This window comes from Drosophila sulfurigaster, chromosome X (assembly GCF_023558435.1).
Source record: "Drosophila sulfurigaster albostrigata strain 15112-1811.04 chromosome X, ASM2355843v2, whole genome shotgun sequence".
Taxonomy (NCBI): domain Eukaryota; kingdom Metazoa; phylum Arthropoda; class Insecta; order Diptera; family Drosophilidae; genus Drosophila; species Drosophila sulfurigaster.
The window spans coordinates 29,242,454-29,269,757 of NC_084885.1; the positions used below are offsets into that span (position 1 = coordinate 29,242,454).

Consider the following 27,304-nt stretch of genomic DNA (forward strand, 5'->3'; position numbering starts at 1 on the left):
TCAGTGTCCGGGGCAGAGGTCAACTGCTTCAGAATGATGTTGGACAATCCGATCTCCTTGTCCCGGATGGACAACGAGATGCGTGTCGCCTCGCCAAAGATGTTGCGGCCACTGTGCGGCTCCTTGTTGCCAACAATGCGAGACTGGACAACCACCTCGATTAGCTCATGGCGAACGACACACAGGATATCGCCAAAGAGGAGCGGCAACTGCTGCTGTCCAAACTCCAGCAGGATCATCGACTTGAGCGGCACATATTCCATGGTACTCGATAGCATTCGATAGTTGCAGTGACCCATGCGGTTGGGCAACGGCTCGAACATTTGCAAATTGTTGGCGAAGCACACACGCTTGGCCATAATCGAACTTCGGTTGCACAGCGGACGCATCACATTCCAGTTGTGATCGAGAGTGGTCGATGGCAAGTCGTATGACGACTTCAGCGGATCGTTGATGCCACCAGAAATTAGCATTAGTTTCTGCTCCATCAGCTCCTGGGCATCGAGCTGCAACGGATTCTCGTCCAACACCTCCAGCAGCATGTGCAACAGCCTCGACTGCAGACCCATCGAGGAGTCCTCCGGTTCCTTCTCCTCTTCGCCAGGCGGATCAGCCTCGGTTGCTGCCTCCACTTCTTGCTCGGGCTGCTCCAGCAGCAGCGGCACAGCGTGTCCCTGATCGTCGAGCACCTGGCAAATGTCCCCATTGGCATCCCAGCAGATGCCCCAAATGCATTCGATGTGCGTCATTCTTTCGTCTTTCGATTATATGCTTCAGCAGCAATTTTTCCTTAAGCTCAAACTGTCTGTCAAACTGTGAATGCACTTTGACTGATTTGCTTCCATTGACAACATTGACATTAATCTCAAGGATGACAAGATTAGGGTTCTCATCAAATGTTGTTTAACAAATTTTATCGAAAAATGCATTTCAAACAATGTCACAAGGCGATTTCTGACAGTTCCCAGCATTATGCTTTTTAATAGAGAATAACTCAAATTATCCTTTTCATATTCCGCAGATATATAATTAATAGTAGTTTTCGGTATTTCGCAATACCGAATCTCCTTTCCTTTCCTTTCTTTTCTTTTCATTCTTTTTTATAGTAGCTCATTAAAATTTATTAAATTCATTTTAAGTTACAGATGGAATTGAAATCTTTTTTACGAAGGAATTTAATTTAACCGCTCATTATGCTTTTCGACTAAAAAATACTAAAATTATACCTTGAAATACCGCATTTCGAAAATGTGTTGAAGTTCCTCTCCTCTCCTCTCCTCTCTTTTCTTTGTTAAAATTCATTGTGAGTTACAGAAAGAATTTCAATCTTTTTGAGAAAGGAATTTTATTTAATCGCTCATTATGCTTTCCAACAGAGAAATACTAAAATTCTCCATTGAAATATCGAAAATGTATTAAAGTTCCTCTCTTTTCTTTCTTATTTGTGAAGGTCATTAAAATTAACTATATTTATTTTAAGTTACTGTGCGAATATATTTTTGTGAAAGGAAATAATTTGATATGTATGCTTTTCAACGGAAAAATACTGCACTAAATACTTGATTTACACTTCAAAATAACGCTTTTGAAAAACTATTATCAAAGATATCATTATTATTAGACTACGTCCTCTTCTCTCTTATTTCTTTTCTGCTTAGGTCATTACTATATGATATTACACGTACTATATTTATTTTTATTTTCAGCAATCTTTTAGAGAAAGAGAAAGCAATTAATCACCTGTTAGTATAAAAATAGCGCTGTGACAACTGGCAGTAATATTTACATATTTTAAATTAGCAACCAAGTAATTACAGGTTATTTACCGCAACAAAAAAAGAACGTGATAATTATATTACATTTAAAATGCGTAGATATCTGGAAGAATTGGAAATCGAAATCACCTTGAGTTTTAAAAGGAATATTTACTATTTTTGCTTTTCCCTCAATCGCATAAGAATGATGCAAAGTTCTTAACAAGTATTTGAACCCCATTGTATCCAATTATTATACTACATGATACAATGCTACAAATTTGATTTGTAAACTGAGCTGAGTTTGCATAACGTTAATCAAAACCGGTTAAGATCGAGCTAATTAGCACTGACAATGCGACCCTAGCGAATTGCTCCCCGTTTGAGTCATGGAAATAAATCTAAATAAAAGTGTATTAGATAAAAATTAACAAAAAACCTCATAAACTGAACTGGTTGCTCATGGAAAAAGATTCGAAATGCGGAATTAAAAGCAATAAAAACAAAATACTGTCGTAAAAATGTAGAAAGACTAAAATTAGATTAGATTAGGGAAGTAGAATATGTTGAGTTAACTTTATAATCCCCAAAAAATTTAATAAATAAACACGAGTCTTTCTCAGTTGCTTCATCGTTTATTTTTATATGCAATTTCCATTGCATTTCTTTAGTTTAAAATGTAGTTTTAGTTTTTCTGTTTTTATTTTCTTTTTTTTTGTTGTTGTTGTTGTTGAATTTGCTTACAATTTGTATTTTATAGGCATTTGTTGTAGTTTTTTTGTGGTATTCTTTTTTTTAAGTTTAAAACAAAAAAAAAAAAATTCTTTCAGTTGTGTTTTTTGTTTGTTTAGTTGACAACATTCATATCTTAGGCTGGTAAATACACACGTATGATTATATTATTATAATTATTACTTGTAATTCTTCGGATCTCTGTCGCCTTCTCTTTTTCTTGCTCTCTTGTCGTCTCTCTTGTTCTCCATTGGTTTTCTTACGGGCTACATTCATATATGCATTGTTTGAATTATACAATGTATATATATATTTGTAAGTGCTTAACCTAAATCATGTCAAATTCTTAAGTTTTTGTCGAATCCTTAAAACTATTTTACATTTGTTCGTCCCCTCTTTAAACTTCTTTCGTTAATGCTAAAAAAAATAAAACAAAAACAAAAAAAAAAAAAAACGTACGACAAAGAGTGTGAGAGAGAGAGAAAGGCGGCGCGAATTTGTTTAAAAAAAAAGAAAAAAAAAGAAGCAATTACAAGTTGCAAATATAGCTAAAGGTGTATTATTCCTAGGGTTCTGGTTTCTGGTTTCCCCGTCTCCGTCTCCGTCTCCGTCTACTGGAAGGGCACAAACTTGACCAGGTCGTTGACCCCGGGCGGACGTGGAGCAATGGCCGGATTGGTCACCGTGATGGGAAGTTCGAGGGAGGTGGGCACACCGCTATTGCCGCCGTTGGTCACACCGATGACGGCCAGACTGTCGTCGAGGTTGTTGCCCTCGGCCAGCGGCGAGACGCGACGCAATTGGAGGCCTGGAGCGCTGGGATTCTCCAGGGTTGACATGATCGGTGTCTGATCGAGCAGCGCATTCGTTTCGTTGGTGCGTGCGGTGATCGGTGGCGTCAGATGGGCATTGACCACCGCCTGATGATGATGATGAATGAAGTCCATGCTCGGTGGTGGTGGTGGCTGTGGATGTGGATGGGGAGCACCAACCCCCCCATCGATACTTGCTCCTCCGCCAGTGACCAGCTGCTGCTGCTGCTGTTGTCGCGTATCAATGTGAAGCAGTCCAACGCCCGCGTTGGCCACATCAACGACATCGACCACATCGCTGCCAGCGAGGGCCTCAGCAAGCAGATCCGTTGCTGGCGCACCTCCACCTCCACCTCCGACAGCATCGACAGCATCGACGACATCGTCATCGTCGAGCGACATATCCTCGACGTTGACCAGCTGCAGATCCCGTTCCTGCAGATAGTTCTTGGCCGCCTGCAGTATGTCGCTGGCATGGAGCATCGCCCGGCCGCCGCCATCGATCTCGATAACGATGTCGTCCTGTTGCTCGGCAATGTTCAGCAGCACCTCGGTGGTTAGCTCCAGGTGGTGTCCGTTCACGCTCAGCTGCAGCACATTCGATTGCAGCTGATACACCTCCTGTGGCGTCATCTCCTCCTCATCACCGTCCTCCTCATCCCCATCCCCATCCCCATTCCCATCATCATCATCGTTGGCTGCGGTGTTGTTCTCCTGCCTTTGCGTTGCCATCGAGATGGCATAATCGGGCGCTGCTTCGGCCACCTGACTGAGCGGTGTCATGGTGCCCAGCATTTCCACCTGATCACCGACTTGATCCGGTGGCAACACAATTGCCGCATGCTGCACTTCTAGCACCTGCTGCTGCTGCTGTTGTTGCTCCATCTGTTCTACCTGCTCCTCCTCCTCTTCGTCGTCCTCCTCCTCCTCTTCGTCGCTTTGCTGCTGTGATCCGTGCGCCGATTCCGGCTGCACAACCTGAGCTACGGCCTCGCCCTCGATCATAAAGACAGCGGACAAGGGATGGGCATCGGGGAGACGCGGTGATTCGGTCAATGCCTCTAGGGGCACAGGGACCAGATGATTCTCGCTGTCCAGGTAGAGCGCTTCGTTGTTCAGCGGCGTAAAGTTGTTGTTGTTGGTGAGGGAGCACAGCATAAAGGTGTTGCTATACCCGGGTATCGGATGCGTCATTACGGCACAAATTCGCGGATCCGTATTCGATTCCTGCCCCGAGTCTTTCAGCTCCAGCTCGGACATGGCCTCGTCCATGGCTTCCTCCTGTTCCTGTTGCTCCAGCTCCAGCTGCTGATGCGGATGCTGAAGAGGATGCTGCTGCTGCTGCTCATCCTCCTCCTCCTCTTCTTCCTCCGCGGCTAGCTGATCGAGCTGCAGTTCCTCCGCCACCGAAGCGGGAACCGCACCGGCGGGTGACAAGAGCGTCGGCGTCGGGGTTTGCTGTTGCGATGGCGGTGACGGTGTTGTTGGCGTCAACTGTTCCAGTTGCAGCTCTCGCAACTGCAGCTCCCCACTGTCCTGCAAAGGCTGCAAAGGTTGCTGCTCGAGCTCATGCTCATGTTCCTCCTCCTCTTCCTCCTCCTCCTCCTCGTCATCGTGCTCTTCCTCTTCAGGTTCGTGCTCCTCCACTTGATCGTGCATTTGATCGAGCACCAATTCTTGCTCCAACTCCAGCACCATGTCCGCCTGAGCTTCCTCCACTTCCTGCTCGAGCTCTGCTTCCAATTGCAGCTCTTGCTCCCTCTCCCTCTCCAGCTCCCTCTCTTTCTCCCTCTCCAGCTCCCGCTCCCTTTCTCTTTCTCTTTCCCTCTCCCTTTCCCGCTCCAACTTCTCGGCCTCCTCAGTACGTCGTTGCTTTAGCTGCTGCAACTGCACCAACTGCTCCCTGGCTCTGGCCACATCCTCGTCCCGCAGTGTGACAAACGCTTCACACGATTTATTCGATGCCTGATGTCGTGGCGCGCGTCGATTTGCGGCATTCTCTATGGGTAGTAAGCTGTTTGCACGCTTCCTACCGCCGACGCCGACGCCGCCCCTGCATGTTGGTGTCGTCAGCTCGACGATTTGTCCGAGCAGCGCCATATCCTCCGCATCGAGATGATTGTTGTTGCGACTGCTGCGATTCGGTCGCGTCCAGCGTTCGCGTGCCTTGCGTGCCTTTTCCGCACTGCGTCCGCTCTTCAAATCCTCCTCATACTGACGCAACAGTTCCTGTTCGCGCTTCTTCAGCTTCAGCTCCCGACGATAATTCCAGCTGCTGCTGCTGGTCCCGGAAGTTCCCGGAAGTTCTTCTCCGTCAGCGAATGTCACTTTCTGTTCATCTTTCTCTTCTTCCAACGGGTTGCTGTCCCTATTCAACAGCTGACTCTGATTGCTGCTGTTGTCCGTTGACAAGCTGCTCGCCGGCAACGAGTACAGATTGGGCAACCTGATGTCCTCCAGTATGATAATTCTCGACTGCGTGGCCAGCACATCAGGAACACCTTCCACTTCCACTTCCAAGTCCGCTTCCACTTCCACTTCTGCTTCCCCTTCGCCATCGCCATCTTCGGTTAAGGCTGGCGCTGAACGCTGAAGTTCGCGTGCCTCTTCCGCTGAGATAACAGCCATGTTGGAGACTATGGAGCTGCTGTTGGTGCCGCTGCTGGCGATGCTGCTACTGCCACTGCCACTGCCACTGCTGCTGCTGCTGCTGCTGCTCTGCGTGGTCGTGGTGCTGTTGCTGGCGCTGCTGCTCAGAGCTGGCGAGGCGAGTCCGCTGAGCTGTGAATTCGAATTCGAGTTGGAGTTGGAGTTCGAGTTGTTGACCTCCTCAACAACTAATGACTTAGATGATTTCGATTTTGATTTGGATTTCGACTTGGACTTGGACTTGGCACGTCGCGACTTCGATGAGTTCGATGTGGAGCCACCCGACTTGGTCTTGTGACGACGACGATGACGTTGCGATTCCAACTCCGTTTGCTCCGTTTGCAAGAGTAACTTGTTCGTATTGTTGTTGTTGTTGTTGGTGTGAGCCACATTGTTGTGATTCAAGTTCTGCTGACTATGATTGCTGCTGTTGCCATCGCCATTGGCTGCTGCCATCGTTGGCTGCATCGGTTGATTGCCATTGGCTTCCGCTTCCGCCTCATCATCGTCTTCGTCGGGTTGTTCATCGTCGGGCGTCAGCGTCGGCGGCGTCGTCATCGCTGCTGTTGCCGCTTGCTGTGATTTGTTGCGCGACTTGAAGATGCGTTTCTGTCGCTCCTTGATGGGCAAACTCAGTTGATCCTCCGCCTCCACCGCCTCCGTCTCCAGTACTTCCGCCAACGCATCCACAACGGATCCATCCTGCTGCTGCTGCTGTAGTTGTGCGGTTGTCTCCAGTTCCGCCTCGGCAGCTGGCGCAGCTGGGGCCACCTCGGACTCCTCGTTGAAGCCCTTGAAAATCTCATCGGTTGACTTGTTGAACGACGAATCATTCTCGGTCGTCGTCTCCTCCTCCTCCTCCTGCTGCTGCTGTCGCTCGCCATTCGCCATCATCACATGCGTTGGTTGCGGTTTGGTGCGTCGCCTGTAGCTCAAACCGCCGCCGTTCTGTCCGTCCGCTGGCGCAGCGTCCGGCTGCAGAGGCGGCTCCTCGTCCTCCTCCTCGGCAAAGTCGAAGCACGACGAGGAATTGTTGTGTTTGCCACTAGCAGCATTTGCAGCAACGCTTGCAGCTGTGGTGGCTGCACTTCCAGTCTTGACTTGGGACAGTCCCAAGTCTGGCTCCTCGGCGGAGTCGACAAAGACGACGCTCTCGTTGGAGCTGGCATCGTTGGAGCTGTCCTGTATGAGAATGGGTTCTTCGGGTTCCCGATCGTGTTCACTTACGGCGCCCACATCAAACTCCTGACGCACCACATCGCGTCGATCCTTCTTTGGTATGTTGCGTATGCGCTTCTTTGAGGTGGAAGTCAAACTCGAAGTCAAAGTCGAAGTCGAAGCCGCAGCCGCGTTGGAGGCGACAGCAGCAGCAGCTGTGATATTGTTCGGGGTCTGCTGTTCCTGCAGTCGCTGCTTCTTTTCCACCTGCTCCACATGATCATCATCGCCAGCAGCAGCAGCAGCAACTGTTGCTGCTTTGGTCGTTGCTGTTGCTGTTGCTTTTGTGGATTGCTCGGACTTTGTCGTCTCCTGTTGTCCATTGCTCTGCGCCTGCACAGACTGTAGCTGCTGTTGCTTCAGCTGTTGCTCCTCTTCCTCCTCTTCCAGCTCATCTTCACCCCATTCGGCGAGCAACCTGCGCTGCAGCTCACGCGAAGCATCCGCCAGCGAGAGCTTGGCTGTTGTCACCGTCTCCGGTTGCTGCTGTTCTTTTTCTGGCTGTGACTGCGACTGCGACTCCACTTCCAACTTTGTTCTTGACTTTGACTCTTTCTCTTTCTCGGCAACTGTCAGCTGCTGCTGCTCCTCCTCCTCCTCGACTGGCGCCGCTTCGACTGCAGTTTCTGCAGTGGCCGCCTCGGCCAACGTTATTGTGGCTGCTGTTGGGGAGTAGGCGCGTTTGCGACCACGTTGCGGCAACGCAGAGATTGGAGACGTAGAGCTGCTTGTTGTTGTCATGGTCAAGGTCTTGCGCATGACGCTGCTGCGTTTGCCGCCTCTGCTGCCACCAATGCCATTGCTGTTGGTGTTGTTGCTGCTGCTGTTGTTGCTGAGCGTTGAGCTGGCAAACATGGTGCAGCGTCTGTTGGCAGCCGCCGAGCGTCGTCCGGCGCCGCGTCTTTGTGGCGTTGGCGGCGGCGCCAAAACAGCGGCAGGCGAGGATGAGTCCAGCGAGCTGTTGTTGTTGCTCACACTCAGCAGACGGCTGGCGGCGCGTGTCAGACGCCGCTGTTTCGCTGGCGGCGTCATTGAAATTGGAATTGGCGGCGCTGGCATCGTCGATCGCAGCTGATGTCCCCGCTTGCGTCGCGGATTGCGTGCACTTTGTTCTTGTTGTTGTTGTGGTTGTTGCTGCTGCTGTTGTTGTTGTTGTTGGGTGTTGCGACGCTGTTGCAGCGGCAACATTGCATTGCTGTTGTTGCTGTCGTTGGTTGCTTCGTTCTCTTGCTGCTGCTGTTGCTCCACAAGCTCGAGATCACGCTCCGCACTCGGTTCTTCCCTCGGTTCAACCTCTTCTTCGTCTCCCTTTGCATCGCCATCATCATCGTCGCCAGCAACCTCCTCGCTGCCATTGTCAGCCTCAGCCTCTGCCTCTGCCTCAGCCTCAGCCACATCGCCATCCCGTTCCTTGTGACGTTTGCGTTCCCGCAGCGGTTTCACCACACGCTCAATGCTCGCCAGCGTCAGCTGGGCAATGTTCGCCACCTGACGCTGCTCCGCATCGGTGAGCGGTGCATCCACCAGTATGGACACATGACGCGACTGGCAGCGCCACAGCGATGACCACGCCTCCCGACTCGTCGACGATGTGTTGGCGCGTCGCGTCGCCCGCTGCTGCAGCAACTGTTGCTGATGGGGATGATGCTGCTGCTGCTGTGGTTGCTGCTGCTGCTGCTGATGATGGCGATTGAGGCTGCTGCCGCTGCTGTTGCTGCTGCTGTTGGTGTTGGGGTCCTGGTGCGTGCGCCGATGGATGAGCAGCACGTTCATGCTGCTCGTGCGAAACTCGCACATGTTGCACTCGTAGAGCCGCTCCGTCAGACGTCCCTCGGCAGCCTTCGCTCCGATATCCATAATCCTTATCGACGAGTCCTGTGAAGTGAAAGCGCATAAATTACGAGATTAGAATGAAACATTATTAAATCATTGATATACTTTCCCCTAAATAAGTCTTATTACACATCAAAGTTTCTCTACCGCATCTAGGTTTGAAATCCTGTCTATGCTAAGCACAAGTTCAAATAAAATCTATGATTTATAACTTAACTTAACTTCTCTACCGCCTTGGGTTCTTGTCTATGCTAAGCACTAGTTGAAATACATGCTACATGCTTTCTATATCATCTTAATGAAGAAATATAGACAATTCAACAGGTTGGAGTGAAACATTGTAAAATTATTCAAACACTTTCCCTTAAATATGTATCTTTACCCACACATCAAAGTTTCTCTACCCGACCTAGGTTTGAAATCTACGCCTTTATAACTTAACTTAACTTCTCCCCCGTCTTGGGTTCTTGTCTATGCTAAGCACTAGTTGAATGAAGTGTTATGATTACTTATTTAACGAATAAATACCATAGTCAAGGAAAATTATTTCAATTTTTCATTTCTATGTTAAATAAAGTTTGAAGCAGCCTTCTTGCTCTCACTGTTTGCACTATTTATGTGTTACTCTTACGTCTGGTTCCTGTCTACGCTAAGCACTAGTTGAAATACTTGCTATGCTTCCTAGCTCAACTTAAAGAAGAAATATCATAGACAATTCAACAGGTTGGAATGAAACATTGTAAAATGATTTAAACACTTTCCTTTAAATAAGTATCGTTACCTACTTAACTAGTCAGTTTCTCCAGTTTGAAACCTACGCATGGTTTTTAACTTAACTGAACGAAGAAAACTATTTCAAATTTAAATAAAGCTGGATAAAGCTCATCGCTCTCGTTATTCGTTCAGTGCGTCTAATATATTATTATTGTAAAGCAATGACACATTAAGTACGAATTATATACGAATTAAATTGAAAATTGCGCAATCAATTGCGTAAGTTGCTTCTGGTTTCTTGTTTGAAGTGACTTCACAATTCATTTGGCTCACTCTAAAGTAAATTCTAAAGATAGCTGAAGCCAGATGGTGGAAAGATAGAGAAATATTCAGAAGCTGCCTTCGTCAGGTACCGTCAGGTACAAATGAATACAATGAATATGCTAAGCTTACATTCATCGTGGATGGCATCGAGGTGCTGCTGCGACTCTGACTGCCTCGGTTGCGACTGCTGGCGTTGACCCTGTTGACGTTGACGTTCGCATTGTTGTTGGTGTTGCTGTTGTTGTTGTTGTTCGACAACAGCGCCTTGATTAAGCTCTCTGGTCGCGAAGCTGCCGCCGCTCCTGCTCCTGCTGCTGATGTCGATGCTACGCCGCCGCCGCCACCGGCTTCAGTTGTGGCAATTGACGAAGCTGCTGCTGCCGATGTCGATGTCGATATCGATGCAATGGGCACTAAGGAGGCTGCTGCCACAGCCAAGGTTGCAGCTGCAGCTGCAGCGGTTGTTGTTGTTGTTGTCACTGCTGCTGCGGGGCTTTTTCCGGCACAGCGTCCTTCTGCTTGCCGCACATCCTCGTTGAACTTCTCCTTCATGTCCTGGGCAACGGATCGTCCTGTTAATGCAAATTAATCACATTATTAATCACATTAGTGCACTTGACAACAGTCGCTTAATAAGATAAATTACGCAACTGCTTTGATTTCATTTCTTGACATCGCTTCATTTTGAAAAGGTCTTTTTTGAACCCATCTGGCGATGGGACAGACAGGATTTTGGCACTTGGAGAGGTCACAGCACAGATTTCTTTTGTAAAATGTTCACTAAAATTGGTACATTTGTAATAATTGTACACTTGGCATATTGAATAGTACAATTTGAAGTGTTGTACGTTTAGAATATGGAGGAATGGTATAGTGTAAATTATTGTACTTTGTATTTGGAATGGTACAATTTCATCAAACATTGTACTCTTTGCATATTTAAGAATGGTACAATTTGAAGTTCACTTTGAATTTTGAATGGTACTTTGCATATTGAGAAATGGTACAATTTGAAGCATTAAATTATTATACTTTACATTTTGAATGGTACAATTTGAAGCATTGTACACTTTACATTTTAAATGGTACAATTCGAAGTGTTGTACACTTTGCATATTGAGGAATGGTACAAATTAAATGGTTGTACATTTTGAAGGGTACAGTTTCAGCCTTTTTGTACACTTTACCTTTAGGATGTTACCATTTCAAGTACTGAACACTTTGCATATTGAGGGTTGATATAATTGGACATTTAAATGATTGTACACTAATATTTTGAATGGTACATTTGAAATATGAAATTTAGCGATTGCTAAAGCATAGCCAGAATGATTAGAAATATGTTTCCAATTTCGATTTAGCATGCCAACCTAGCAGGCTAAGACGAATTCAGATATTGAGCTCTGGGCATTGAGCTGTTTATTCATTTCACTTCATTTTTAGAACTCGTCGTGTTCATTGCCAAGGCTAAAGGAATTAGTTTTTTGCAATTTTTTAGGCAATTTTATATATTTTAAGTTAATATTTGTGTTTAAGCTGTTGCGCTTGTGAAATTTCTGTTCTCTACGTTAAAAGTTCAAATCAAAGACGTTATTGCAAGGATCTGATCTGGGCGTGATGTCACAGCAGCAATTGCAAATGGTGATCGATAATCTAAAGCCGCTGCAGCAAGCAGTGTTGGCTAATCGCCGTGGAGCATCGATAATTATCGGCGGACTATCGATGGGTGTTTTGATCTATTGCGGCCATCGCTGGCTCTCGACCTCGAAGACTTCTTCAGCTGCCGAGCAGGTCGAGCAGGACAAGTTGAAGATGAATATGAAGAAGAAGGACTTTGACTTGGACAAGAAAAGCACGGGAGACTGTTTGCCTCAGACAGAAGAGTCGGGATCGGGATTGGGAGCTGATGAGTTGCAGTCCACTTAGCGGGAGGATCAAGTGTTGTGTGTTTGCGTTCAATTTAAATTCATTGGTGACCGGTATCCACACGAAATCAGCAAATACAATAAATGTGTGTGCATATCGAAATGGTAAAAAAAACTTACTTGTGCCTAATTTGATGAACTCTCGCTTGTGGGCGCAGTGAAAGGGATATATCAGCTTTGACGAGCTCACCTGCTCGCTGTTGAAAGAAAGGAATTAATACTATTTACTTTCTTACTAAGTCTGCAACACTTACTAAGTCTTCTCATTGAAAAACTCAACGACGGCAAAGGGTCGGCGAGCCGAGTTAGCGAAGCGAAAGTCCTGCGCTGAAGTCACCTCGCCGGGCCACCAAATCTCCGAGTTGTGTATCTTGACCCAAACGATGTCGCCATCGCGATACGGCGATTGCATCGAATCCTCGTTGCGAAAGCGCGGCATCTTCGTCCTCCTGGGTTTCGCTTACCCCGACAAAGGGGGTGATTCTGGGGGTCTGAAGTTACACTACTGTTCGTAGTCCTGATGCGGGTCCGGGTTCGAGTCCGAGTCCTGTGCCTAGTCCTTGTGCTAGTCGTGCGGTTACATGCGTGATTACACCATATCAATGTGGAGTTGGTAGCTGTAAAAGCATAACGGGAATTTCAATTACAACTCAACTCAGCGTCAACAGCAGGGCGAGTAACAGTAAAACTCTAACATTGCTGTTAACCTTATGTTAACAGCTCTCAAGTAGCGAGTAACAGTAAAACTCTAACATTGCTGTTAACATAAGGCTAACAGCTAACAGTAAAACTCTAACATTGCTGTTAAGAAGCTGTTAACACAAGGCTAACAGTAAGACTGCAAAACTCTAACATTGATGTTAAGCAGCTGTTAACATAATGTTAACATTGTGATGTTTATATTCTGTTGTTTTCTCCTATACTTCTTGTTATCTAAACTTTCGATTCTAAGTTTACCATTCGCATCCTGGACTTATGTACATATATCTTAAATCTGAATAAAAATTGCGGTATTTTTGTAGTTTTGTTGTAATTTTTTTTGTTCGTTTTTATTTTTTTTTATTTTTATGCTTGATTGATAACACATTTATTGATAATTGTCATGACAATATTGGGTTAAATTTATATTTATGTATGTATATTGGTTGTGTGTATCTTTTTGTATAAGTATCTAGATATATGTCTATATTTAATAATTATAAGAATAATGTCTTGTTTTGTAAACGCATCAAATTCCGATTAGTTGAAAATAAGACGCACACAGACAACGATTACAGCCCAAGCTAAACACTAAATAGAATATACAATATTCAAAAAGAAAAAAGTAAAAATTAAAAGAAGAGGGAACGCAATATAAAAGAGGAACGCCTTTTAAAGATATATCTTTTCATCGAAATCATTATTTTATCCGTTCGTAGGCGTTCTCTAGCGTGTTAATAATATATAATATAGTTTGCATATAATTGTTTCTTAAATATTACAATATATGTATATTCAAAATTGCGATTATGTTTAGAAAAAAATATAACACACACACACATATGTATATAAAATTCCAAATTTCTAAGCCTTCTGATTGACGCAATAATAAAAATGGTGCGTGTGTGTGTGTGTGCTGTGTGTACATAAAGATTTGTAATCGAAAAATTGTTGTTGTATAAATGTAAATTGTATTTGAATAAATGTTAATTTCATTAATTTCCATTTGTTGCGTATAAAGCTAGTGTAATATATATTTACTTTGGGCTTACGCTACGCTCACACACTTGCATCTTCAATCTTAAGTTGTTCGTATAAAGTACATCGATATATAATATATAAAAACAGAGTCAAAGTCATTCCATTTAAGTTACACATTGCATACACACATCATATACGTATATATCAATATATATATAGGATATACGCATACATATGCATAGTAAATTGATCACAATTTAGTACGATTTAAGAGACAAAACGAGAACGATTACGAGAAAAAAAAAACAATACATAAAACAATGCAATCGAATAATCAAAATTAAGTAAAAACTTATTAAAAACTAGGACGCAGATTATTGTTGTTGTTGTTGTTGTTGATGTCGGAGATGTGGGGCAAGAGGCACACGGGGGTTAAGTGGAGGACACACGTGGGGTTAACACAGCAACAGTCCAGCGCTGCTGCGAGGGGGTTTTTTTTGTCGGTCTGATTTTTGTTTAGAGGGTCTTGGACTTGGCTGCTTTGGCGGCAGGAAGGCAACGTCATTGGGCCACCTCCCCGCGTCCGCCGCCGCCACCGCCACCGCCACCGCCGCTGTTACCGTTGGTTGCCGCTGCCGTTGCCGTTGCCACATCATCGCCCACAATGAGCACCTTGCCGACGCCATCGGGCGCCACCAGCTCACCGCTGAGTCCATCGAGTCCCGGCTCACTAACATCACCGGGTATTTTGGGCTTGGGGCGATGCGTATCCACCGCATCGATGGGCAACTTAATGTGCTCCACCTTGCAACCGTATGCAACCGGTGTCAGTTTGATGACCGTGTGCAGCGGCACATACAAATAGGGCAGCTCATCGGCCGATTTGTCCAGGAAATAGGCGAAGAGGCATCGCAAGACCGCCTGATGCGACACGACCAGCACATTGCCCTGACGCTCCAGTTCCATGATAACCGGCTCGAGACGTGCCACAAGATCCTCGTAGCTCTCGCCACGGGGATAGCGATAGGCAAACTTGTTCACATCGCGCGCCTTGAATTCCTCGGGGAATTTCTCCTTAATCTGCTCATAGGTCATCTCCTCGCAGTGTCCCGCATCGATCTCGTTCAATGCCTTCCAGCGTTCCTGCGGCGCCTTGACATCCGCCACCGTTTGTATGGCCCGCTTCATCCACGACGTCCACACACGCAGCCCGTCGATCTGTTGCTGCGATATGAACGAGGAGAGGGCCCGAGCATACTGATGTCCCCGAGAGCTGAGATTCGAGTCGCCACCGATCAGACCGCTCAAATTGTGCTCACTCTCGCCGTGTCGGGTCAAATAGATGGTGCGCGGCGTAATGTGAATGTTCATCAGATAGTAGACAATGCGCGATTCCACGTGACCCTCGTTGTTGTAGACAACGACCTTTTTGCCGGCATTGTAGACCTTCATGAAGCTGAGATGGGATTCGGCCACCTCGTCGATGGGCTGATAGCGTTCCTCGTAGTGTTCGATGCGTTGAAGGAAATCGCGTACAACCAGTTCGGTGTTCATGTTGATGTAATCGGGTGAGCTGACCTTAACCTCGAGGATATTCTGTTCAATGATCTGGGGATCATCGCAAATCGATTCGACAAAGAACAAACGAAAGCCGTGCTGTTTAACCACAATGTCATAGATGAGCTGACGACGATCATGCGTCGAGTTGGTGGCATCGAATACCGCAATGCTACCGAGACCACTCAACAGCCATTCACAGGAATCGTGAAGCGCCTGATTGGCGCAACGATTCCGGATGGCCATCGCTTCCTCGTTGTCGGCGCGAAAGAATTCGTGCGACTTGTACGCGGTGGTTGCATGCCGCCGATACTCGCCCAAATTGAACACACGTGTCGCAATCCCAATCCAGTTGAGGTAACGCGCCAACTTCTTCGATATGAATGTCTTGCCCCTCGCCGGCAGCCCAACCATCGCAATTACATGCGGTGTCGTACAGTCCGCGATGGTGCGTTCACCCCGAATGGGGAAGGGTTTCGTCATCACCGTTTCCGAGGTGGGCGGCAGGAGTTTACGCAACTCATCGGACATGACCGAGGGACAGACATGCAGCTCATTCTCGATCGCCAGATCGGCGGTCTTCTTCAGCTGATTCAATGAGGTGGTGCGCACGCGTAGCGATGGCGAGGTGTTATAGGGCATGTCCATGATGCTGGTGGCGGTCACGGAGCGTACCAGATGCTTGGCTAGCACCGCTGAGGCGGCGGCAACTGCGGCGTGCTGTTGCTTTTGCAGCAGTTGCTCTTGCAGCAGCAGCGACTCGCTTGTCGCTGTTGTTGGATCGCTGCTGCAGCAGCTGCAAAGTAGCTCCCTCGAATTGGATGAGGACGGGGAAGAGGACGTGGATGAGGACGAGGAGGAGGTGGAGGAGGAGGAGTTGGTGGTGAATGTGCTCGAGCGGGGGAGCGGGGTTGTCAAGTTGCGGACTTGATTCACAGATTTAGGGTTTGATGACTTCTTGGCTCCAGTTGCTGTTGTTGTTGTTGTTGGTAAAGTGCCTACAGTGTCCTCATCAAAGTCCTTGTCGCTGTCCTCGCCGTCGTTGTTGTTGTTGTTATTGTAGCTGTTGTTGTTTTGGCTTGCTGTAAAGTAAAGTATTTGCTTTGAATTGCCAGTGTTGGACAACTGTTGTTGCTCGCTAGCTGCTGCTGCTGATGCTGCTGTTGTTGTTGTTGTTGCTGATGTTGTAGGCGCTGCAGATTGTTGTCGTTGTTGTTGTTGTTGTTGCGTATGACATGAAATTAGGCGAGTATTTGCTTTAGTTGTATGTGTTGTTGTATTGGTTGTTGTTGTTCTTGTGCTTGCTGATAATGAACATGTTCTTGATGTTGATGATGTGCTTGTTGTTGTTGAGGATGATGTTGTTGTTGTTGTTTTTGTTTGTTCCACATGAAGCAGCTCAACAATATTATTCATAAATATGTGCGTGAGTATGTATGTGTGTGTGTGTGAGTGTGAGTATGAGTTATGTATGTATGTGTGTTGTATGCAAAAGCGTTAGAATGATGATTGCAAATCAAGACGTGTTAACAACAATACCCGAAAAAAATATGAAATACACAAGTGTAGAATACAAGAAGCAATAAAGAAGCCGCCACAAATTAACCACGAACTTAGTTCGCTAAAACCGCAATAATGTTTATCTACATGTATAGATATGTGAATATGTACTTCTATGCGTGTGTGTGCGTTTGTGAATGCCAAATGTTTGACTTCTTTGCACTTGAACGGAAGAGCGAGAACGCAAACGTTAATGAGAAACGAAGCGAGCGAGTGTGAGAGCGAGATAAAAGCTAAGAAAGAAATTAAACCAGCCGAAGAAACAAACACGCACGAGCTAAACTAACGCAAGAAACGTAATGAGGAGGAGAGAAGTTGTAGCAGAAGCACAACCACAAAACGTGCGCTGTGCGTGGGCGTTAAGAACACAACACAGAAGAGCGAGCACACGAAAAACAAAACAGCTGATGCGAGGGATGCGCATGTGCTCTGTGCGTGTATGAATATGAGACGAACGTTTGCGTTTGTCTGCGAGTGTGTGTGTGTCTGCCTGCTTGTGTTATCGATAGTTCAGCCCTGGTTGTAATTAACGATCGATTAACGCAAATATTTGCAGAGTCAAAATGGCTGCTGCTGCTGTTGTTGTCTTGTTGTTGTCGCCGCTGTTGTCTTTGCTGTTATTGCCAGACTGCTGTTAACGACGCTGCTAACCACACTATATTGGCATCTCTTTTGCACGTTTATGTTTAACTGCAGATTCGCAGTTGCAATCGCAAAACGATATGAAGAAAAAAATACTAAAATAAGAAGCGATAAAGAGAAGCATAGAAAATACAAAATAAATACGTATTGGAAACAATAGAAGACAATTGCGACGCATGCGAAACAAATAAAAACAATATGTATATGTACATATATGTACTTGTTTTATTTGCCTCTACTGCCTGAACTTATGCAACAACTGTAATAAAAATAACACAAAGGGCTCGCATGTCATTGTTTATAATAAAGTAATATGACAACAATTGACAACAATAAATCATTTTGCCAATGCACCGCATGCACATGCACATGGATTAGTCGAATTGTAAATATTTATCGCATTATCAGTTATCGCTATCGCAGCTTAAGAAATCGCCAACGTGTCTGTGCTGCCGGCAGCATGTGTGTGGGAGAGAGTGAGAGCGATAAGTAAAGGCCAATGGCATATTTGTGCATGCCGTCTGTGCCTGTCTCTGCAATAACAACAACAAAAACCAGCAGAGTGGCCACACTGGCTCGGTCAAGGTCAGTGCTGCCAGACATGCCAAACATTATGTGCAGCTGCAGACAGTGTCCGACTCATGCACACACACTTGCACACAGCTTATCGATCAGCTGTTAAGCAGATGCAGCAGCTGCAAACAGTGCGTCTTTTTAGTCAGCGTACACTGATTTCTAATGAATGGAAAAATCCAAAAAGAAAATCGATTTGCTCAAGTAATGTCTAAACATTTGCATTATTTATTAATTTTCAAATTGATTCGCATTAAATTGAATTCACACTCAATTGTCATGTGATTCGTTTGTAATTCAATTTCTTGTTAATAATACTCAAGGGAGTAAATGCTTGCATATCATTTAAATGCACACTGTAATTGTTATTGATAATTAATCGAATTGGAAATTGACATTTAATTATGCATCCCAATAACAACAAGTAAAATGGCACCAACAATAAGAACAACGGCAATAACAAGTGCGCATTAATAACAATAAAAATAACAATTGAAGATAACTACTTATCAGACGGACTGTCGGCCAATCAGTTGCTCAAGTCTGGACTGTGGTAAGTTTATTCATGTGTGTGTGTGTGTGTTTACGATGGTGTCAATCAAAGTGTGAACTTGGGTGTATGTGTGCGTAGTGAGTGTTAGGGATGCAATTACCTGAGCCAAGTTTAAAACAAGACAAAAACCAAAAAAACAAGCAAAAGAAACAAAGCAAATAAAAACTATGCGAAGCAGTCACTACGCTCAATGCGCCAATACTAACAATTTTGCACTAAACAGCAAAAAGACAAGCGAGGCAAATTGTCGCGGCGACGCTTTAATATTCCCGGCAGCGCAGTTGTAACTGTAACCACACCGGCGACAGAGCAGCGACGCAACCGTCGCAGCAGCAGCAGCACAGCCAGAGGTCAAAAACAAACGAGAAGGCAAACAAAACAAAAAAAAAAAGGGAAAAACATTTTTCAAAACTACGCAAATATTGAGTGGCGCGATTTTATTACCCGGCACTCGTTTGGTAAGGAAAGGTATTCCAATGTAGTGCCACTATAAATTGTCTGCATATAATCTTCGCCACAGGAAAAAAGTGCTCCTAATATTTACAGTATCATAAAGTGCGATTGCATAAACTCATTGAAAATGACTCAAACAACTGTTTTATAGTGCTGTATGTTTTCCCACTGTGTGTTGCTATCGAGTATCTCATAGTCGAGCCCAATCGATTGCAGCTTTCTTCGTTTCAATTTCGATTGGCAACGGCAGCTGAGCGACAGCAACAAAACAACAACAACAACTATACAACAACAACACAAATGTCTGTCTGAGCTTTTGCAGCTGCAGCAAATAGTGAACCACTTAATGCATCTCTGAATGTATGTATGTATGAGTGTGTGTGTGTGGACTAGTTCACAATTGGCTGTTTTGCGCAATATGCAAAATAGTTAGAAGGAGTGCGCGGTATCACTCTCTGGCTGTGTAAGGAAGGGGGAGGAAGGTTAGAAAGAGACGAATGGAGAGACATGTTCGCTTAACTGATTCCAAGTGCAATTGAAACAGCATGGAAGACACTTGGTATATTTTTGTTTAAAATACATTAAGATTACGACGTCGAGCGAAATGCGTCATAGAAACGAACTTGACCTGTGGCTGTGATAGGCACAAAAAAAGGAGAGTGGGAGAGCGATAGAGGAAAGGTGGATGCTATCAGCAGCAGCAGCTGTTGAACATCAAAGTCCACAAGCTTCCTGCCGCCTATCGATCAATTGTATTAGGAGTGTGTGTGTGTGTGTGAGTGTGTGTGGATTGCGGTTGTTGCAAACCTTAAATCCTTTTGAGCTTTACTTTTGTTTACATGACCCCTGCAACAGCTGACTCGCCTTTTATTATAGCTCTTTCTTTCTGTCCTCTTATCAGTTGATCTGGGGCGTTTTTTGCATCACACGTTAAGCGCGTGGCCAGTGTGACCACACCCCACCTTTCACACACACACACACTCGCACACATAACATATATAATCAGTGTTGTCGCTCCAAAATTTATCGACTCGTTAATTACAAAGTATTTGAATGCGATTATTTCGCCACTGATAAAAAGCGTAATTTCGCTTGTTTGCTCGCGCTTAACCCTTTGATGCCCCCCTACAATACAAACGCAAACTTTTAATATCTATGAAGAATTCCCCCCATCAGTCACAAATTGCACGCGGCAACAATCTGTCGCTATTCCCAGTGATAATCACATTATTCTCACTTATCAAAAAGCAACAAAAGCACCAAAAACAAAATTTATATTTATATTTATTTATGTACAACAGCGTTAATTATCGTTCACATGAATGGCCCCAAACTGACGCCGAAAGAGACAGCGATAGGCCCAAAAAAAAAAAACACCCAAATGCCTGATAAGAAGGCGCAAAATAAAAAAAAGAGCAACAAAAACAAATAAAAGAAAACAATGAAATTAAAATCCAGCCAAGTATATAGAATAAAACTTCCTGATTAGCCCCAAAAAAACAGTTCCTACCTACGTAGTGTATTAGGCTATTTAGTAGCTCTCTTTTAATCGCTAATCGCTCTGTTATCGCCAACAAACATTCAAATAACATGCGCCCGAACACAGCATTGAACACACATATAAACTATGGCTTAATTATGGCAATATTTTAATCAATTTCGCATTGATACGAAGTATACACATGACAAGAGTACCAACAACAACAAGATAAATAATAAAAGAAATATCACATTACGCGGTATCAAGATCAATGCAAAATGCTGTACACACTATTTATATAGAAATCAAAATTAGTAGGCAAATAAAATACAAAATCTAGTATTTTGCCATTCGCAATAATAAGCACCTTGACACCGGCAATTTTCAATATCTTGGTAAAATTACAGATGAAATCAAGTTTAGTGCTGTAATCAGAATTCATTTGCGCTTTCACTTGCTGTTATAATTATATAGATACTCTGATCATAAAGGGCTTTGATGACTTAAGTCAATTAAAGTGCTGTTTTGCAACAATGCGTTGGCCACTTTATTATCTGTCTATCTCTCTTCCTCAGGAGTCGTGTAAATGTGAATGACACATTCAAGTTCCTCGAAGTTTTGTGAGTTGCAATGTCTCATCAATGTAACTGTAAAAGCGCAAGAAGAGCGCGAGAGAGAGAGAGAAACAGAGTAGAACAGCTGTTGCTTGATCTGTGCAAACTTTCACCCAAAAAAAACAATACTTGACGAATCTGAAGAAGTAGAAAAAACAGCAAATATACGATGGTTGAGCTGGCAAAAAAAAAAAACAACGGAATCGAAGAATTTCGTTAGAAAAGAAATGTTGAGATGTTTTTGCACAAATGCATAAATAAAACGTAGGTATTAGTGGAAGAAAGGAATGAAATGAAAACTAGACGCCAAGGTCAAGATAATTATTATTTGAATTTTATTTTTGTGTTGTCGAAACATTTCGTAAGTTTTCATTTTCCGGAAGAGCGATGTGAGGAAGAAGAAGAAAGAGCAACAATTTCGCGTACAACAAATTTAAAGAAAGTCTCACCTTCATTTCTCAAGCTGTTAAATCTTACGATAACACAACAAAACAAGTTCGGAAGGCGGAAATTCACAAAAATAGAAAAAAAAAAAAAAAAAAGAATATTCTAATATATTCGACAAAATGCAAACAAAAACAAAACAAAACAAAACAACAAATGTTCTCCGTCTGCCATTTAGATGATGATTATTACGCTTTGCTGCTGATGATGACGACAACGACGCGTAAACAAACGCGAGCAGCGACGCCGACAGCAACAACAACAACACCAACAATAACATTAGTCAGTGCATTAGAATGTGGTCTCTGCCCATAAAAAAAAAAATACAGTATGAAGAGCGCAGCAGAAAAATAGTCAATTGACCAATACAAATAAAAGCAAACACACACACTTACTCACTCACTCACATATACTTGAGTTGCGTGTAAATCAATAAGCAAGCATCAAAAGTAATTGAAAGAAAGAGTAATTACCAAAAATAAAAAAAAATAAAAACAAAAAGGGAATAATGTCATTAAACTTTGTATGAACACGCGATTTAAGCTAAAATGTGTGTCAGACAGCAGACACAGGTAGACAAAAGGAGAGCCGAAAAGAGAGAAAGAGAGAGAGCTTGGCTGTGTCAGCCAATTTTTTGACCACTGCCTGCAACAAAAACGACAGCAAAAGCTCAAGTGCAAGTGCAAGTTCATGTGGGTGAATTTATGTGTGTGTATGTGCGTGTGTGTTTGCCTTAGTGTTCCAATACATACATAGCAACGTTGTTGAGGCTGTGGCGGAGGCGGCGGCGGCAGCAACTGCGGGGAGCGTCGTCTGTCTGGAACTGGAGCTGACAGCGGCGGCGGCGACGGCGACGCTACCAAAGCGTGAGGACATTGTCGCCGCTGTTGTTGTCTCACAGCACTGTGCCATTTTATTTATCTACTGCTGCCGAGCCGAGCAGAGAGCGCGCGCTGCGCAACTCTTTTTCTTTTGTCTTTAATTTTCTTGTATTTTACTTTTTGTTTGTTTGATGCTGCTGCAGAATCTTGATCGGCTTCCGTTCAAAATAATCCACACACACACATGCACTACAGAGTAAATACACGCTCACCAAGCCACGCAAATAAAACACATATATTTGGGGGTCTGTTAGTGTGTGTATGTTTGGATCGCGGTACGCACACAAAAACAAAAAAAAAGGTAAGCGAAAGTAACGAAAGAAATCTGATCAGAGCGCCGACGACGCCGCGCAATGCGTTCCGCACACGTCGCTTGTCAAAATAAGAATGAGCAAAAAGCAACAGCAAAAGCAGCAGCAACAAACGGCACGCGAGCCGATCGCTGTCGACGTCGACCGTCGACGTTAGCAGCAGCGTCACAACACAGTGCTGCCCCTTGGGCTTTGCAATAACAGACGACTAGCCGCAAATAGCTAAACAGGTAAGCAGCACATGTTATAAACGACCAGCGTTGCCAACTTTTGCCACAAAAAAAAAATGGAAAGTGGCAATAGAAAAATAATAAAAGCAAAAATAAATAATTCTAATGAATATGTCACAATATTCTATATGCTTATATTCAGCTTAGCTTACCGCAGTTATTAAATTACGAAAACAAAACTCAAATTAAACACCAGTAGACGACACGATTGGCAGCACTGGAAAAAGCACATGTGACGAACACAATGAACATTGCAAAAGCGCCAGCCGCATAAATGCTATATTTGGCTTGACTTTTAGCATTTACGCCAGCGCTATGCCCGTAGACTGCGCAGTCGATGGCTAAACGGCACTTTTAATGCGTGGATTATGAACGATAGCAACAGCAACAGCAAAGCGCAAAGTAAAGCAAGAGCAGCGCAGCGAGGCAGCGTTATGAGAACCGATAAGAATTGGCGCAACTCGTGTCTCCGTCCCATGACAAAGACAATTCCAATTCAAATTCCAATTGCATTTGCATATACGATTTGTGTGTGCTATTTTTTTGTTGCTCTTTTCTTATTGCTTTTGCTCACCACACAATCGAAATTATGTATTTTCTAATAATATTAGAACAATGTATTGTGACTTTTTAAACGGATTTTGCATTTGTTTTCATCGTGATCGACGAACAAAAACAGAGTAATAAAAAAAAAAGTTGAACATCATTTTTCAGACCACTGTGCACGAAACGTTAATTTTCTGGCATTTTTATTTGTTTGCCAAATTACGCAAATCGATAATGAAATAGTACATGGAACGTTATTAAAAAAGCGGAAAACGAAACAAATATGTGCACAGCATTCTAATAAGAAATGCAAAGAATAAGCGCGAAAATTGTAGTTCTCTTCATTTTCACTCCCCACACTTCTTTCCACTCAACACAACATCAACTTACAACAACAATGTTGGCCTTGACGAATTGCAGAGACCTAACACTATATTTGCCTCTCGCTTCAGACCACGCACGATGTTCAGCTCTACGGATGTATGTGTGTGTGTGAAAAATGAGAGAATGTTAATCTCTCAATCTGATGGGCAGCACTTTTCTCGTTCAATTCGTCATCTGATACAGATTATAAGCGTCTTGACGTCACGCAGCTAAGCTAATGCAGCAACAATCGAGTATTCGGAATCGATAAGAATGCATATTGCCAATTGATAACTTTTTTTTGTGCTTAATAGTTGTTCAGAATGGAGGTGTGGAATGTATAAATTATAAATTGTGCAATGCACAAATGTTAATTATGGCGAAATTATTGAAAAATTTTCCATACGCTCCTCAAGCGCGCAAAAGCACTCACATATACATACATATATACGTAAATCCATGTTTATACAATGTGTGTATGTATATGTATGTACAACAACCGATTTAAATACTATTATACGAAAATGCTTGTTTACCGAGATATTTATTACAAAGCAGGTAAAATCATATTAATGCCATTTTAGCCTAGACATCAAGTGCATCCTGACAACGACATTTGAATTTGTGTTCGACGTGTTTCAACGCAAAACGCAACTAGAAACCGGCTATTACCCCCTGGCACCGGTTTACTAATTTCAACTATATTTGGTTTATAGTTGTTGTTGCCGTTGTCGTGTTGTTGCTGCGCTTACAAAAATGATAAACAAAACTGGTTCGAGTCTTGCTGAAACATCAAAGAGAGGCGACAACTAACAGTGGTGGGCCACTGTTAACAGCGGCACATTTGAAACGCAAGAATCGCGTTTACAGTGCGCGCCTAAAATGCAACACTGTCAAAGCTCTCTCGCTCTCTCCAAGTTCACAAGTTATATGCATGTGCGTGTGTGTGTGTTGCGTCGTGTTGATGAGCAGAATAATGGGAGGGAGCGCCAGAAGAAAAAAATAACCACGTCCCAAAATGAGAGAAATGCCAATAAAAAATTGCGTAAAAATACATAATGAATTTAGTAGCTACAATGTTTCCCTTTTCATGAAATTGTAAAAGCCGTTAAATGTTGCAGATTACGACATACATAAATAAAGTAACGATAAAAACTAACTTAAAGTGTACAAGAGCGAAAGAACGAAGCGCAAGCACAAAACAAAGCAATGATGAACGCAGAAGCACAAGTAAAAACAAAAATAAAGAGCGGCACGAGGCAGTTTCTGCAATGCATTTTTTGCACTTAATGTATGTATGTGTTTCTATTTAAATGTGTCTGGCAAAAATACGTGCATTGCATTTGTTTTTTGTATGTGTGTGTTTGTTTGAGTGTATCAAAATAAACGAATTTGGATGCAAGTCTTACCTTTTCTTTCCTTCGTTCAGTGTTCACAACGACGACAAAAAGCTGTTGCTGCTGCTGCTGGTCAAACTTTTAATGTATGGCGCGCTCTCGCTCGCTCTCACTCTCACACATACACAGGAGGCGCAGCGCCACGCAGCGAGAGAATTCTCTCTTCTCGTCGTATTTTTTATTATAATTTTTTTTTATGCACACACTTTTTATGTTGTTTTTTAAGTACTTTAAACACACACGAAAAATCGAAGCAACTTTTATTGAATTGAGTGAGTAGTAGGTTTCGTTTACTAATATATATATCCAAAAATGCGCTTCGCTTTTTTGGGTGTTTTCCACTTTTTGTTAAATGAATTTTTTGTTATAACACGCTGTTGCTGCGGTTGCTGCTGCTTCGGCCAACACTTTTTTGGTGAATGTCTGCGATGAGAAGATATCGATATCGACTTAACACAGCTCGATGACAACGACAACGAAGACGGGAAAGAAGCAGCAGTAAGAAATGCCGCCAACAGTTTATAAATATATATACATATGTAAATGTATGTATATTTCGTTAAAAAAATACCAAAAAAAGTGAACACCGATCAGCTTTTTTTTTGTAACATACTTAAATGCTGCAAGTAAACGAGGGTTATACCTATTTGGTTAGAATACCAGCTACACTTGTGTGTTGATACACATTTATTTATTTGTACACGTTTAAATGTGACACCAGCTTTTGAATGAATTCAAATGCATCTAAACATATGACTGTTACTGTGCTGTAAAGTCGACACTTAACAGTGCGCGCCGCTGTCACTTCTATATACATAGGCACAGCTACAGGCGATGACGATACACACACACACGTACACACAGTATATGCGTATGTGTGTGTACGATATGTACATAAGTTTTGATTCCTTTGTAAAAATTGCGAAAGTGTGACCTAACTTAAATTACATTTAAAAGTTACATTTGTTCTGCTCTGTTCCCTTGCACTAATGAGAGTTTTACTTGTATTATTTCATATTTGTTTGTACATTTTTTAGTAGCCACTTACCTCTCTCTCACTCACTGTCACTCTCTCTCTCTCTCTCTCTATGCAAGTGCAACCCGAGCTCGTAAGAGTGTCAACATGACGATTGTGACTGTGTGTGGGTTGTTGTTGTTTGTGTTAGTTGAAACTGTTTTTGTTGTACCTCCTCTCTTGCTGTTGTTGTTTTCGCCTCGCACACACACGTCTTCGGCGGCTAGAATTCTCAACGCAAAAAACGCAACGCGGAGCTCACACACACACGCACGCACATATACAACAAACAATGTGTACATATGTATTATGCGTGTGTGTGATTTTTACCGATTTTCGTTGTATATAATGGATGGGAAAATGTGTAGCAAGTATTTCGCGCAACTTGCGCTGCTCTTTTGGGTTTTTTGATTGCACTGAACACGAAATTCACACTTTGAGAGTAGTTTTTTAAAAAAATATTTTTTTGGTTGATTTTAAAAAGCGCGAATCGAGCTCCAAATTGCTCGCTGCGAATGCATGCGTTTTTTTCGAAATTTGTTTAATTTATTCTTCTTAGTGGTTTTGTTATATTGAAGCTATAACTGTACTTGCTGCTTGCGTTTTTTTGTATTTTAAAGTTCAAACGAAAAACGAACGCTGCGCTCTATGTGCAGCGCACACAAACACACGCACACCGACACCTCACTCACACACACCGACACACACGCACACACAGAGGAAAGCAAAAAGTTTTTCATATTATTTGGGAGCAATTGGAAGACACACTTTCCAACTTGAATACAGAGTTTGCACGTTGCCCGTTTGTTAGGTTCTTGTTGATGATTTCGTCTTTCGTTAATGTGCAAGGATTTTGCAATACGACGATCAAATTACAATTACGACAACAAAAAAAAACGTAGTAATAGGAGCAAAAAAAAATCCCGCAGCGTATTAGACAAGTCGAAATAGGGACAGCGTGACCGCAAGTTTAATTACAAAATATACTAATTTGCTGTAGTAAACTTTTTGGTGGTGTAACGAAATACCGAAACGGGAAGAGAT

At 43.5% G+C, this 27,304-nt stretch overlaps 2 protein-coding genes across 4 annotated transcripts; both read right to left on the bottom strand.

Annotated features, from left to right (window-relative positions):
* Positions 1-2,990: 2,990 nt before the first annotated feature.
* Positions 2,991-27,229, bottom strand: LOC133847349 (serine-rich adhesin for platelets). 2 transcript variants are annotated; one of them, XM_062282325.1, is made up of 6 exons: positions 26,294-27,229; positions 12,216-12,578; positions 12,082-12,158; positions 10,166-10,608; positions 4,627-9,040; positions 2,991-4,587 (listed from the first exon to the last, which is right to left on the bottom strand). In XM_062282325.1, the coding sequence occupies exons 2-6, from the start codon at positions 12,398-12,400 to the stop codon at positions 3,098-3,100; spliced, it is 6,609 nt and encodes a 2,202-aa protein (XP_062138309.1). In that variant the 5' UTR covers positions 12,401-12,578; positions 26,294-27,229; the 3' UTR covers positions 2,991-3,097. The 2 variants fall into 2 exon arrangements, with proteins under 2 accessions (XP_062138309.1, XP_062138308.1); XM_062282324.1 differs by having other exon boundaries at positions 2,991-9,040.
* LOC133847356 (6-phosphofructo-2-kinase/fructose-2,6-bisphosphatase 1) lies at positions 14,148-22,753 on the bottom strand. 2 transcript variants are annotated; one of them, XM_062282339.1, is made up of 2 exons: positions 22,270-22,753; positions 14,148-16,280 (listed from the first exon to the last, which is right to left on the bottom strand). In XM_062282339.1, the coding sequence occupies exons 1-2, from the start codon at positions 22,427-22,429 to the stop codon at positions 14,203-14,205; spliced, it is 2,238 nt and encodes a 745-aa protein (XP_062138323.1). In that variant the 5' UTR covers positions 22,430-22,753; the 3' UTR covers positions 14,148-14,202. The 2 variants fall into 2 exon arrangements, with proteins under 2 accessions (XP_062138323.1, XP_062138322.1); XM_062282338.1 differs by having other exon boundaries at positions 14,148-16,376.
* Positions 27,230-27,304: the final 75 nt, after the last annotated feature.

Coding starts and splice junctions, on each gene's coding strand:
- LOC133847356 (XM_062282338.1), bottom strand. CDS start 22,429: ATGGCACAGTGCTGTGAGACAACAACAGCGGCGACAATGTCCTCACGC. Junction 16,377..22,269: donor AGCCTCAACAACGTTGCTAT/GTATGTATTGGA, acceptor CTACAACATCAG/CAACAACAACAACAACAGCA.
- LOC133847349 (XM_062282324.1), bottom strand. CDS start 12,400: ATGCCGCGCTTTCGCAACGAGGATTCGATGCAATCGCCGTATCGCGAT. Junction 10,609..12,081: donor GTTCATCAAATTAGGCACAA/GTAAGTTTTTTT, acceptor TTGCATTAACAG/GACGATCCGTTGCCCAGGAC. Junction 9,041..10,165: donor CGATGCCATCCACGATGAAT/GTAAGCTTAGCA, acceptor TTCACTTCACAG/GACTCGTCGATAAGGATTAT.